We start from the raw sequence: 14,810 nt of genomic DNA, 5'->3' as shown, positions 1-14,810 counted from the left end.
GGTGCCCGTCCAGGCTGGCTCCTGAGGAAGCAGCACAGCCTGGGGATATGACAGTAAAAGGGAAAATGAAGAAAGCTGGAAGCTCTCTCCTGTACCTTTAGGTAAATAACTTACCTTGTTTCACCTTCCAAATTACTGGGAAGTACCAGTCTGATATTGTTTCCTCCAGGAGAAAGCACAGGGTGCCAGGCATTCACTGGGATGTAGCAGATGACACTGTCCAGAGGAAGCTCCCTTCACCTGGCTTTTTATATGTTATTAAAGACCTATAGAAACCATGTTAGGAACCCACTGAACCCAACTCTCTACTGTGTTATTCTTATTCCTGTGTAAAACAGAGTACACAGCAAAACAGCACTTGAATAAGGCAGGTGGAGGGGAGCTGCTGCTGTCTCATTCTGCAGATAAAAGGTTCTCTACCTGGTCATCTTTCAGTTAACAGGATGCCACTTCCAGTGCCAACAGTGGGGTAAGCATTTCACAGGGCAGCTGAGCTAAGAAGCTTGTTTCTAACAAAAAAAAAAAAAAAAGAAGAAAAAAAATGAGTAGTCAGGCTACAAGGACCAAAATCCTCTTCCTGCAGCTGCTGCTATGCTGGAAAGAGGAGGAACACAACACAGAGGAACAGAACTTGTGATTCATGACTGTACCTACAGGTTAGGTCTGGCTTCTTAGAAATTCTCTGCTGCTTGGTTGGATCTCTTCAACAAATACAAAAGCACCCCATCAACAGCCAGAGGCACAGAGTTACATATTTTGAGAAACAGTGGCCTTGATGGGGTTTTCTGGGACTCATCAGGTTGGAGAAAGGAAAAACTTTAGAACTGGCACAAATATACAGAAAACCTACAGAATAGGTAAGTTACTAAGAAAGAAAAACTAAAGACAGCGGAGAGCAGTTAAAGAAAACTGCCTTTTACTCCTGGGGTAAATGAATTGAACACTGGCAACATGGAGGAAAAGGGGGGAAAATGAACCCGCAGGGATGCTTGTACTATAAACCCTGTAAGTCACTCTGCAAGGCACATACCTCAGCAACATATTTTCCACATTTCACCAACTGCTGTTGTCCAGGCACTTTCTATTTTCAAAACCTTCTATGTATATAAAATGTATACAGGCAGGACAATACTTTTTCATCACATCCCTGTGTCGTTGTGTTTTCTCTTCACAAGGATTCCTGGCTTGGAGAAATGAAAAGTGTCATCTCTTAAGAAAAGCCTTTCTTTTTAAACACTTTCAAATTTGCCCTGTTTTAGCTAAACGTGACGTTCTTTGTGAACGTTAAACAGTGGAGAGAGAGGCTGAGAGGGAGAGAGAGACACACACACACTCACCCACTCCTGGGGAAGATATTCGTCCATTTAAGGCATGAGAAATCATCACATTCAGCAGCAGGTCTAAATACAGTAATATGAAGGTCCCTTTCACTCCCCCGAGCAGGAAAATGTCACTGTGTACCAGACACCCAAATACTTGGGAATCAAGTAAATCCCTCATTTTTCAGAAGGGAGCCAAATCCTGCTGCTGAACAATGATGGGACTGTAGTAGCTACCATTTACTCACTGCACACCATCTCTGTCCCTCGGTGGCTTCTGGGCTGGGATGGCAGGGTCAGAGCAGTCATGGGACCCAGCACAGCATTCCCTCCCGCAGATAACACCGAGGGGCCATGGCTTATCTCACAGGCTCCCTTCAGCACCTCCTGCTGCCGGTGGAAGGAGCAGGGGGAGCTGCATTCCCCACCCTGCAGGGCCTCCTGCAGCTCTGTGCACTGTGCCTCACGCTCACACCACTGCCTCCTGCTGATCTGCCCAGGAGCAGGCAGAAAAACGACCACAAATGTCCCATGGAAAACATTTGAGAAGGACCAGATGTCTGTAACCCTCCCTTTCCCCTCCCTTGACCACCCCACATGCATATTTCTCCCAAAAATAAGAGCCACAGTAATCCAGCAATAACCTGGTGTTAAATAGTGGTAACTCATATTTATTACAATTATATACAATCATATTTTATATTTGAAATCTATACATGATCACACAGACGAGCACACTTGCTTGGTGAGGACAGTGAGACTCAGTTGGTACAAGAATTGCTCTGCTAGGATGCTCTGATGCAGTGAATAGGATCATTGGACACCACCACTTCACCAGCTGCAAACACAATGCTGCAAACTGCCAGAGGTTTAAAATTCACTGGTTTGTGTATGGCCCAACAGCGCAAAAAAGAAAAAAGAACTGGGCAAGAAGGGCCAGTGGTTAAACCTCAGAACTGGAGCTGTTCTCTCTGCTAGAGAGACTGCTTTGCTGAAGCAGGTGCCTGTCACTGGAGAGGTATCATTTATGATCATTTTTCTTCTCATTTAGGGGAGAAAAAAAGGCCAAAAACCACTGCAAATATTCAGGATTAACCAACTATTTCAGCATCTGATTTCACCCCATTCATTTGTTCATTCATTCTTTCATTCAGGGCAGCTACAAATAAAATAGAAGATGTCAAAAACTGATGTGAGCTCCCTGTCTTTGGAGAAGGAAGGGTAATAATTGGGATGAGTGGAGTCAGCTTCTTCTAAAGCCTTTTACTGGGGAGCAATCATCAACAAAGCCTCCTGTTCTCATGGATTTCACCTGGACTTGGTCCCTACCAACAGGCCACTCTGATGAATGTAAGCATGTGGAGTGGAAATAGCATTCTTTGAACCCCACAGAAATTTAGTGTTTTTACATGCTAGGTAGTTTCAGCAATTTGAGGCTTGGCATAAAGCTTGGAAGAGCCAAGACTGAGATCTGGTGAGGAATTTGAGGTTAAAATGCTCTGGTGGGGTTTTTTTTGGTTTGTTGGGTTGTTTTGTTTTGTTTTTTTTTGCAAGAGTATCAAGTAGTTTGAGAAATAAAACAGGGTTATTTTGGGAAACAGAGAACTGGTTGGGCCTTATGTGGGATTAAAGGCTTGCGAAATCAAGGAGCTCAGGACAGACTGGTTTCTGAAATTGGATAGAAGGGCTCTAGGATGCAGCAAGAGGCCAACTGCTTCTGTAAGAGGGCGTACTCTGCAGTGTGGTGCATGGTAAGGCCATCGGTCTGCAGTGACCCCAGCTCAGGGAGGAAGGCTGGGCGGGGAGAAGGAGCCACTGCAAGGCTGCAAGCCCTGCGCTGAAACAGGGCAATGGGGCTGTTCAGCGAGCAATCACGACCCTGCTCGAGGTCAATCAAGGGGGGATCACTGCAGGGAATGGTAGCTGTTCTCTCCACCAAATGGGAGAGGCACTGGGACAGTGCAGCAGGCTGGGGGAGATGTGCAGCAGCAGCAGCAGCAGCAGCAGCCAGGGTGCCTTAGTCAATCTCGTTCTCGTTGCTGGCCCCCTCAGGTCTCCGTAGCTTTTCCACCTGCTCATTAATCTGCCCATCCCCTCCTCGCCGGTCCTCAGTCTGCACACCCAGACATTCCTCCTCATCCACATGGCTAACATCATCATCCTCATCGTCCTCTTCCTCCTCGTCGTTCCCCTTGGTTTCCCGCTTCTCCTCCTCCCCCTGCACCTCCATGCGCACCTGGCTGGTGACGTCGATGGCCTTGGTGGCCTCCTCGGGGCTGAGCAGGTGGCAGCTGACCTTGGAGCCCTCGGGGCTGTGGTTCTCCTTCACCGGGGAGGACGTGGTGGACTCGTTGCTGACGGGGGAGATGTCGCTGCTGCTGTTGTGGTTGGCAACGACAGGGTTGGAGGGTGAGCTGGGCTTCACCGGGATCTGCCACGACGGGATCTTGGGAGCTGAAGGGGAGGGAGGGAACTGCCTCCTGGGGGAGGGCAGCAGGGAAGGAAAAGGAAAGAGAGGGGCTTTTGTTATAAATACTGAGGGGTTTCAGCAAGACTCAAACTGCAAGTCTCTTTGCCATAAATGAGCAAAACCAAGGCCACTTCACTTCTCCGCAGAGATTCTTAAAGTGCTTTACAAGCACTCAGCAATTGAGCCTGCACACAAGGAAAAATATCCCAGCTGGGCAGTCTGAAGCACTAAAATGATCTGATTTGGCCAATTTCACAAAGTAAGCCAGCACTCAGGAATGCTGCCTGTGAAAAGACATGGGTGTCCCTTTTTAAGACAATCAGTAATTAATTGGTACAGAAAAATTCCCACTGGAGGAAGAAGTCAGACACACCAGGTGCCTGAGCCAGGGAATTTCACCACCTGGCTCTCACCTCACTGTGCTACACCACCATTGCATTCTGGCTCATTGCAATCCAGAGCCTTTCTCCCAGTCCCAGCAGGCACTTTACATGTTTGGGCCAGGCCCTGGCTGCCACAAACTGGTTCAGCTCCTCTGACCTGAATGGAGTCATACCACCTTGCACCAGCTGGAAAGCTGGCCCCGGGTCCTTCCCAGGTGGATTTTAAGGATATGATACTAGCATGCCCTGACCATGAGCAAGGCAGCTGAACTGCACCCAGAAGTGGCTTTCTAAAACAGAATACAGGTGCAGATGCAGTCAATTCCTCAAACTAGATGAGAGGCATCCTGACTGTGGGGGAAGTGCAAACAAAAAGGAAAAATCTTATCAATACCCTAAGGACTCTGTGATTTAAGGCCAGTTTGAAAAGCATTTTGAGACCTGCAAACAGAAAGTGATAGTGGAGTGCAAAATGGTGTTATTAAAACAGCAGTAACAGGATATAGAGGCAGTTCCTGTTGGAAATGCCTTTCCTGTCCATGACTGAGGGAATGCCAGGAAGCAGCACAACAGTCTGCTCACTCATTGCATCCATACCGGTTCAGGAGAAGTCCTTTTAAAGAGTAGATCTCAGATTTCAATTCATTAATATTCTGCGACTCCAGAATCCAATTGGTGGAAGTTGTGGCCTAGAACATGAAAAGCAAGACATAAAGATCAGTATCTGAACTGCAAGATAGTTCACCAATGTCACTTTTTCCTATGCTGTTCTTCTGCTCCCATGTGGGAATTCCCAGTCCAGTGGATAACACAAAAGCTCCATCACTTCAAACCTCTCACCTCTCAGATCTGAGCAAAACAACTTCCACACTAAGAAGTACTTGAACAGATCCCCAGGATGACCAGAAATAATAATTGTCTCAAGGTGCCTAGACTATTCAACATTTGCTTTGTGTTTGGGAGAGTAATTCATCTTGTCTCCAGTCCTGCCTCCCATGCACAACCATTGCTAAAGCATCTCAGGGGGACATTTCTCTTTTCAGGAGGCCAGCACTTGTGAGAATTCAGGCACAGCTGAGAGACAAACCAAATCATTTGGCACTGACCTACTGAATGATTTCTAGAGAAGAACTAGAACTAGGATCCTGAGCAGCAGTGGGAGTTGCACTGAATCGTGTCCTTTACTCCTTCCTGTGACTGAACTTAGCTGAGGCAACAGATTTGAATATTATATATTAACAACTGTTTTAAAACCATTTGCTCATTTCTCCTAAACCATGAAAGAAAGAATCCATTATCTGCACTCTGGCATTTAGAGGTGGGCTGATAAATACATACTAGAAAGTTGCAAACATTTTCCCTACTTGATCAGAAGAATTAGGTCTATGCTTGAGTTACCAGGTCACCTCTCCAGAAGCAGCTGGACTAGGCACTGTCTCTTGGATATTTCAAGGCAATGAGTGCAGTTTTGGGGGGATAAGTAACTCATGGAAGCCTGGTACAGCTGCTGTCAGAGTTGCATCAGAATTGCCACAGGATATCAGGCAGAAATAAGAGTAAGTAACTGAGGATAACATGCTGCAGACAATACTTTTGGTACTCTTTCTTTTAACCCTTTTGGGAACTTGAGAAATGGGATTTTTCTAAGCACACATCATGGTCTATGGTTACCCATCCTTTTGCTCCATCCTGCAGCCATGAGACCACAGAATACTCATGCCTGGCACACCCCACAGTAATTTCTGCTAAAAGCCATTAGGAACAAATATATTGGTGAGTATCACTGCAGAGATAGTTCTAACGAATTCCCCACCAAAGGAAGCCAGAATTGGAACAACTAAAAACTCTTCCTCAGGAGTTCCCACTAGATGTAGCCAGAACTGCTTGTTCTTACTCTTAAACAGACTTGAGCTACTGCAGAATAACCCTGCAGCCAGCACTGCTCACAGTGACTTCTGGGCTTCAAACCCAACGGGCTGGGAGAGGCTCAGACTCTAGTAGCTGTGTTTTACACAGATGTGTTCCCTCAGGATTCACACTCCCAGCCCTCAGACAGCAAGAATCCAGGAGCCACTGTTCTGGCTTTCTAAGACCTTGAAAGCTACAGCAGCACATTAACAAGGGAGTGATTTCCACTCACTGGCCTGCAAAGGACTCAAATTTCCAAAACACATATGGTGCCAGATGCCTAGGATTTAGAAATAAAATCTGACATCTGGGGCTTTTTAGCCAGTCTCTTTAAAAACAGTTGTAGAAAATTCAAGCCTTGAATTTTTATGTACGTTTTTTAATTACTTAAAGTCCCTCTTTTTAATTTTTTACAGCATGCCAGTAGGAGTTTGAAAAGCAGATATAAAAACTTACATTACAGCTGAGAAAACACAGCTTTTATTCTTTGGTTTGTGGGGTTGCCCAAGTTTTTCTTTGTACACATGAGGTTTAGATATCATAACAATGTGTGCTACCATTTCAGTGCAGGGGGTAGAGAGGGGGGAAGGAAAACTTCTTCAAGACTCTCTAAACCACCAAGACTTATGGCCTTTTTCCTTCTTAAAGCTCAACATGTGTTCTTAATCTTAACACTTAAGACCTGAAAACAGTTTTCCAATTTCCGGACTGGCTCCAGGCCACTGTCAGGCCACAGTTCCCAAGGAAAATTGAAGCAGAGTGTTGTGACCATAAACTGGCTTTCATGGTTGCATTTACAGCTGTGCCACTGAGGGATTCCTCCTGTACAGTATGCACAGCACAGAGTCAGCTGTGGCCCACCAGTCACACACCATCAAAGGATCTGCATCACATTAAAGTCTGCTAAGGGGAGAAGACAACTGTTCCTGCCACAGGTAAAGGGCTGTAACACTGCCTAAAGGATGTGACAGAAAACTCTCCCTGTACAGAGAACACAACAAGATAACTGTGAGCAATCCTGGCCTTGAACAATCCAAGTCTGTGAGTCAAAGGAAGACTTCATCTCCATTTTCACCCTGGCTCACACATCAACGCTTTCTGTCTGATAGAGTGCTTGGGCCAAGGAGTAAAGCACTAATTCTCATTGCCAGAAAGAAAATAATCAATTTTGGTTAAAAGTGGTTATTTTATTTACACATGTAACAACACAAACTAGTCAGAATTGATGGTTTTATTGCCAAGGTCAAGTCAAGAGTCAAGGAGAATGGGTCACTGTGTGTCAGTAACAGAGTTGTAATGGGGCCACCTGTTACACTCAGCTGACCAAAATCATTGAAACAAGAACTCAAATAATAAGAATGTTTGGCCATTACCTGGATCTGAACAAGTGCCTTAAATACAGTCTTTCAAGTGAATACAGAGCTGATGGCTGGGTTGTGACCCCAATGGGAGCTTTCCATGTGCCCACAAAAGAAACCATGCACGCTCCAAAATGCTCTAAAGGTGAAGAGTCAGAAGTTGGTACCTTAGAAGCAGCCAGTTCCTGGGTGAGCTCTTGGATTTTCTGTTGCTGCTGGATCAGCAGCTCCTGGACAGCTGCTAAGGTTGTCTGTAACTGAGTCACTGCAAGGGAAAAAGCAGAAGAGTTAAACTGAGATACATCCACATATACACACTGACCCATGCCTTTCCTGCTGTCTAGCTACAAAGATGCCTCTATTCCTCCTATATTTAATTTATCTATGCCCGCCTGCTCACTTTAATCCATATGATTTATTTGCACTACGGGTAATCTACCTGCACTGCATCTAACCTCCAGTATTTCTAGTTTATCTTTCCATTGTATAGATGTCTATAGCCCACAGTATATCCGTCTAAAACCTCTCCCTTTTAATTATATTGGTTTATGATTTGTACATCTCCCTGAACTTACACAATGTTTGTATCATTTATCTATCTCGGGGCTCTTGCAGGCAAACACTGGGGCTAACTCCAGTCTGGGAAGAGGCTGCTCTCAGGGCTGACCTTAGGGTATCATGAGAAATGAAAGATGCTTTTCTTCTCACCCTTCAATGAAAAGTGTACTTAGCATCCTCCCATTCTTAACCTACTAGTTCCTTCAATCCCAATATTTTTGTAAACTTACTGCTGAAAATCACAGTTTTTTCATCCCAACTGAATATACTTTGCACTTTTTCCCTTTTATTTCAAGAGAGCACCCTGTACTCCTACACCCCAACAAACACTGAAGAACTTCTGCCGGACTCCAGCTGTAGAACTTTTTCTACTTTGGCACTTTATCCAAAGCTTACAGGGAATAAACAAGCTGATAAAATAAATAAAATTGAAAACTCTATTGGTGTGACAGGTAACAGCTAATCCAGACCATCATTAGGGCCTCGGGTAATGAACAGACACCCTATAGAGTCAATAACATAGAAGGTGGCTAAGGTCAGAGAGGCACAGTAATTACAGACTCTCCTGACCCTTCCTTGGATTTTCAGATGGAAGGTGGGGAGAAACCACCAAAAAAAAAAGCCCCTGAAAACATCAGAGAAGCAGAAATTAAAAATGAACTTTACAGCCCTCCGAAAGGCTGTCATTTTATTCCCCTTATTAATATTCTGAGGTTGGGAGCCTTTCCGTAAAAACATAATTAATTGAGGCCGTGCCGACAGTAAACAAGCAATTTCAAATTAAACCGAAATGACGGCGGCTTCATTTGCAAATGTGAACAGATTCTCAGAGCAGATAAATGAAGTCACCACATAAAGTGGAGATGGAGGGAAAGAAAAGGGTGGGGGTCTTGGCAGAATGGAGGATCCAGGGAGAAAAGCTTTGAGGGGTGAATTGATGGAGTCATTAATCTTTACCTGTCTGTGTCACACTGCCACTCATCTCAGCAAGGTTTGACTCGATCCTCTGAAGTTGTTTCCTGTCTTCTTTGCCTCCCATGATGAGAGGGACCAGGTATTTCTGCATGGAGTACAAAAACTTTTTCAGGAAACAGCGATGTGCAAAGCACTATTTCTAATCTACCTGAAACGTCCTCAAATCCCACCCCCCAAATCTCAGCCTTTATCACAGCAATCAAAACAGCCATGAAATCTGCCTCATTCTGCCCCTGAAGAGGGTGGACTGGACATAACAGGTCCCAACTCTCCTCTAGCTACCATGGAACCTTCTGCAGCTGCATCCTAGGAACAGAATATGCTTCAACAAGAGCATAAGCAATGGAAATTACCTCATTGCTAGTAGTTTGAGATCCACAGCGAAAAACTAGTTTTGTTTGCTCGCCACATTTGGACTCTGCATTTTCATGTTAAGTGTCTACATTTCTCAAATATACCACTGGCAGGGCCAGTGAGAACAGAGATGCTTCACCAGTTTTGGACACAAGCAGCATAACGAGTAGCAAGGGACATTTTACCTTGTAGAGCTGGTGGAATCCAAAGGCAATTCCTGCCATGATGATGGCCAAAGCCCCGTAATCTCGCCATCTGGAGCCAGGGGGACCTAAAGTTCAGAATCAAGAAAAAATCACAGTCAGAACTGTAGGTGACAACATTTTTGTACATCCATTTTATCAGAGAAAAGAGTAACGATTAACACACAGTGTGCAGGCCTGTGGCTGAAGACAGTTAAACAGATCTCTCCTATTGACTCTGGCCTTGCAGTGCCACAGGGAGGAAAATCACAGCAGCAATTAAAGAGGGTCCATCAAGCTGTTTTGCCCTACTCTTTCCTTGTAGAAGGCACTCTGAACCCAGGTAACTGTCCCTGGGCCTGGTAATAGCTAAGGTTAACTCCTTACCTGAATACTCCTTACCTGGATATTGTTACCCAGTATCATAATTTTTGAAAATGGGGACAGAACCAGAGACCCAAAAGAGTGCAGGAGAAAGGAAGGAAGTAAGGGAATGTTTCAAGAAAGAAGATAAATCTATCAGGGCAATAAATGGGTTTATGAAAACTGTGTCAGCAATTATGGACCACTTCAATGAGGAAGGATCCAGTGTCTTTCGAGCTTAAATTACAAATAGGGACCAAAGCACACATAAAGAGCAGAGAGAAAATATGCAATTAAGTATCTACAGAGAGGTACAGAAGTAGACAAAAGCTTGAGATATTTAACACACAATTGTACAGAGAAGCTTAGAGGCTCCACAGAGGAAAGCAAAGGCATGGTGTGCCCTGCTCCTTCAGCAGGATCAGAAGATACCTGCAGCTTTCCAGCAGACTGATCCTGTCACCTCCCTCGCAGTTCCCTGAACGAACCCTGTACTGCCCCCAGTTTTCTTTAATAATAAAGAGGATGCAGAATGATCTGCCTAAAGTGCAATGGCAGGATGTGGGCAGAACTGATGAGATGGGAGACCGGTGTGGTCTCCAAATCTACATGTGACTACAATGTCTCATAAATGCATTATGTTCTTCAAAGTCTCAATTTAGGAGGCTTAACTGGCTGAAATGGGTGCCTCTGGTCTCCTTTCTGCTTTGCTCACCTATTGCCATTTTCCTTGCTGCTGAATTCTTCTACAGGCATTTCATTCCAAAGGTTACCCCTAGTCCCAGCACTTAGGGTCCAGAGTATCTGGGTCTGACTCCCAAACACTGGCTCTCAGAGCTTCTTGCTACATTTGAGCTGAAATTATCCTCTGGCTAGAAATCTGAACAAATTAAGGCATCTCTGTCAGAACTGGTGAATAGTGTCACCAGGAGTATTTTGGGTTGCTGCAGTTGCAGTTTTGGAGCTTAGGCACATGATCAAATTATCATAACTTTTTAACTTAATGAGTTAACACACGTCAGCTAAGCTGCAGTAACTGGCTGTGTACATGTCAGGATTTAAAATGATCTCTTGCTAATCTTGCTGTGAACCCCAGCCATCTCTCCCACTTTCCCCCTGTGCTGTGCCCCCACTGTCACTCTGGCATCTGAAGTCTCTTGGTTGTCCAGTTCTCTCCCCTGAACTTCTGACTAAAAATACCCTTTTATGACAACACAATTTGTTCCAGGCTGAGCTGCTGTTGTCCAGGGTTGATTATCTCTGGGGTCTGTGATCCTGCCCATGGCTGTCCTTGATGGGCTGTCCCAAAGTCCCTCCCAGCTCCACTGACCTCCGAGCAGGAAGGAGACACACCTGTAGGAATCCATCTGCTTTGCCCTTTCACCTCACTCATCTCTCCCTCCATTCCTATAATGCTTGAGCTAAGAACATTTTATTGCCCCCTGGTTTTCATTATTAATGAAAAGGGACCAGAATGATCTTTCCTAAAGTTCAGAGAGTCTATAAAGACAAGAAGCTGAAATGCCATTTTACTCATTTTAGAGATGTGTGAAATCTGTCTTGTGACAAAAAAAAAAAAAAAAAAAAAAAGTGCAGGGGGTGGAGAGAAGAAGTGAGCAAGTGAGGGATGCAGTAAAGGCTCTGCACTGACCACAGCAACTTCACAATGTTACAAAGAATGTCACAGCTCTGCCTAAATTCCACATTCAACCTTTATTTTTCTCTGCAATTCTCTAATCTAAAGCATGAAGACAGACTAAGGAGTTTCTTCATTTTAAGCTCCATGCTCACACTGACTGTTTGCATATCCTCAATTTCTCCACTTGTAAAACAAATAACATTCAGATAAAGTGAAAAAGCACTGACAGCCCAGTTACTTTAGGCACTGCAGAAGTAACAAACCATTCTACTAAGAGACCTTCAAAAGTCAAATGGAAGGGACACAGATGTTTTCTCCAGATATAAATCTGTGGTTTTGCTTAGTATATTTAATTTCCCCAGCAGTCACTGTAAATTGCATTTCCAGAATAAACACTATTTTTAAGATCCCCATTCACCTAAGAATTAACTTTCCTAACAGCAACTAATTAGGCCTTGTGCATCCAACTTAAGGTCAGCTTCACTAGTATCCAGATTTAAAACTGTAGAAACTGATGCTGGAAGAAGTGATTCTCCCAAAGAAAACAGTGAATCGATGGAAAGGTGTTGGGGAAATAAAAAAAAAAAGAGTTTGGATTCTAGTTTAACTGTGCAAGGAAACAGTCTGTATTCCACAGACTGCCACATAATGAAGACACAAGGATGGGAAAAGAAGATCCAAATGTCAAGAAAAAAGTCACTGGAGCTGATTTTTAAGCAGGTGTAAAACCTGCACAAACCCCCACAAATGGAGCCCATAAATACCATGGGGAACAACACAGACAATACCTGGATGATAAACATGCAGCTTTGCACACCTTGCTCAGAAACTCCCCTGAGTTTGCTTGTAATTATATGGGTTAGAAAGGTAAAAAAAACTAAAAACACAAACAACAAATTAATCATTTAAATATTTAAAGTCAGATTTTTGTCCTCACTGCTGGATTAGTGTATTTCATAACAGCAATAGCAGACAGCCCTGTTTTTTTACTGGGGGTTCATTTTAGAGCATGTTTAAACTAGTCAGATTGAGTGATGCTTCCAGCAACTAATCGCATGTCAAATAAAAGATATTTTATGTAATAAATTACTGCTACAAGTAATTCAAATGTCATTTATCAGTTTTATTGTCAGTCAGGCAAAGTCTTGTTTCTCTATATTAATCAAATTCAAGCTTTCTTTAAGCTTTTTTTTTAAAGCAGTTTTGACACCTCTTGGCAAAAGTACAAACTGGAGAGAAGGAATTACTCCTCCAGAACAAGAGGAGAAGAGATAGAGACGGTATTGACCTAAAATACTAGAAATTTAATTATTGTCTCTTCCCAAAAGAAGTTTTTATACTCTCTCTTCAACCAGAAGGGGTTCAGCATACAAAACCTATGCTACCCTGATGGCTTACAAGTGTGGTTTTTTTCTTGTTAACTCTTCAAGAACTAGGAAATATGTATAAAAATTAAAGATACTTCCAATAAAACATTAGAACATTAAGTTCAATTGTACAAAAGGAAGTATTTAAGTGGTATGAATTTAAGAAATAGGACAAACTGTGGTGGCAACAGCAGGAGATCAAGGAAGCAAATTCAAAAGGGGTACCCAGGATTTATTGCTGTGACTCACAGGAGTGGGCATCTCACACCTGCTTTACTGGCAACATCACCAGCTTGGCTCTTGCTTCATTCCTGCTGAAGAATGCCTGAGAAGGTTCTGAACCATCCTGACCTCCTGTACTTGTAACCCACAGTTCCAATGTAATTTTTTAAACATGAAGCAGCAACACCTTGTGGGAAGAGGGTGCAGAGAGAAATCTGATTTCTTAAAACACAAGCCTCTGTTTCCAGCACAAAACCCTCCTCACTTTGCGTTTTGTGTAGAGGTGTCAGAACTACTCAAAAAAAAAAAACCTTAAAAAGAAGCAAAGACATCAAACACAAAGTGGTTCAGGTCTTGAAGACCTAAACTCTAGCAGATCAGATGTTGCTTCACAAGAAACTCAGTGTCTTCTTTGGAGAAGGCAAATATAGCTTGCAGTCTTTTTCAATATAAGCTCTTCAACATGAGCTGTTCCCATCACCAATTCAATGTACAGACTGAGCAGCCTCTCTGTCTCCCTGGTCATTCAGATATTCTTTCAAACTTCTACTCTAGCAGCATTCCAGCTCAGTGTCAAACACTCTGTGAGATGATAAGCATAACAGATAGACAGAAAAAGTAGCATCTATCTTCCTCTGCACATGGCAGCCCCTGACAAGACTGTGAAAGATAAACTGGCTTAGTAAACTATCACAGAAAAAACTGTCCTGAAGCAGATTTGGACAATTCAGGAGTATTCATGACAGGATTAGCATCCAACTGATAAAATAACCTACAGCAAAAACACACCTTGAAGGAGCACTGAGCCACTGCACAGCCTTACCCACCAGGCCTAGGAAAATACACATATTCCTTTTGCTGTTCTGATACCATGGAAAGCACTTAATAGAAGACAACAAGGATGGATCCATCATTAACACTCACCAAGACTACAGCAGTCAAGAACTAGAATTGGGCACAGATGAGAGCTAATCAAAACAAGTATTTTGGTGAAACAAATACCATGTATGTCCAGCTTTTTATTCATTTTATGGATCCATTTAGAAGTTAAGCTTAAATTGAAGGTCTACTACCAATGGCCAGAGTGGGAAGGAACAATACCTAATGAATGAATTGTCACCCCTTCCCCAGTTCTGGGGGCTGCTGAAAATGACTGCCTCCCAGGGAAAAGCTTTGGGTTCAGATTATTTAAAAAGCACCAACCAGATCACAAAGCTACAGCACAAGTTTACAATCAGAACCTCTGTGAAGGCTTTTATTTGGTGGTATTTTTAGTCACCTCTGATTTCCAAGCATTACAGAATCACACTTTGAAAATTCTCTTTCAAGCTGTTACTGGAAACATTCTGACGTTGAAATTTTTGTTAAGATTCTTACCTAGCAAGAAGAAAATGGGAGCTGCTGCTTTGAGGAAACCCAAAATAGCAAAAGGAAAACAACCAAAGAGTGATAAAGCTGCCAGGGTTAACAGTGATGACGGCGTTTCCCAGGCTGAACTGCACTGCATGCTTCTTCCCTGCTCCACTCATACTAGGGGAACACTGAAAGAAGGGAAAATTAACTCTTCCAGTACTAGGTTGTAGTAAGAGTTATCTGAATGAGCAATGGACAGCACCAAGAGGGATCTGGCCCTGCTTCTACAGCCAGACAGCAGATTTTGCTTTCCTAGCATTTTCTGTGGACTACAGCAGACAGGAATTAGCCCAGGAGGC

At 43.5% G+C, this 14,810-nt stretch overlaps 1 protein-coding gene and 1 long non-coding RNA gene across 2 annotated transcripts in view; both read right to left on the bottom strand.

Moving 5' to 3' along the window:
• Positions 1-295: 295 nt before the first annotated feature.
• Positions 296-1,627, bottom strand: LOC134429738 (uncharacterized). The gene is made up of 3 exons (XR_010030642.1): positions 1,568-1,627; positions 1,031-1,180; positions 296-509 (listed from the first exon to the last, which is right to left on the bottom strand). It is a non-coding gene; the product is annotated as an uncharacterized LOC134429738 (long non-coding RNA).
• Positions 1,628-3,336: 1,709 nt separating this feature from the next.
• The window catches only part of PEX14 (peroxisomal biogenesis factor 14), a 36,927-nt gene continuing 25,453 nt past the window's right edge, over positions 3,337-14,810 (bottom strand). Inside the window, exons 5-9 of the mRNA XM_063176696.1 lie at positions 9,511-9,596; positions 8,954-9,056; positions 7,606-7,703; positions 4,770-4,861; positions 3,337-3,799 (exon numbers count right to left, since the gene is read on the bottom strand). Of these exons, the coding sequence (XP_063032766.1) occupies positions 3,337-3,799; positions 4,770-4,861; positions 7,606-7,703; positions 8,954-9,056; positions 9,511-9,596 (842 nt within the window). The remainder of the gene's footprint in view (positions 3,800-4,769; positions 4,862-7,605; positions 7,704-8,953; positions 9,057-9,510; positions 9,597-14,810) is intronic.

Source organism: Melospiza melodia, chromosome 26 (genome assembly GCF_035770615.1).
Source record: "Melospiza melodia melodia isolate bMelMel2 chromosome 26, bMelMel2.pri, whole genome shotgun sequence".
In the NCBI taxonomy this organism is placed as follows: domain Eukaryota; kingdom Metazoa; phylum Chordata; class Aves; order Passeriformes; family Passerellidae; genus Melospiza; species Melospiza melodia.
Note: the sequence above shows the minus strand (reverse complement) of the source record. Positions and strands in the feature narration are given on the sequence as shown.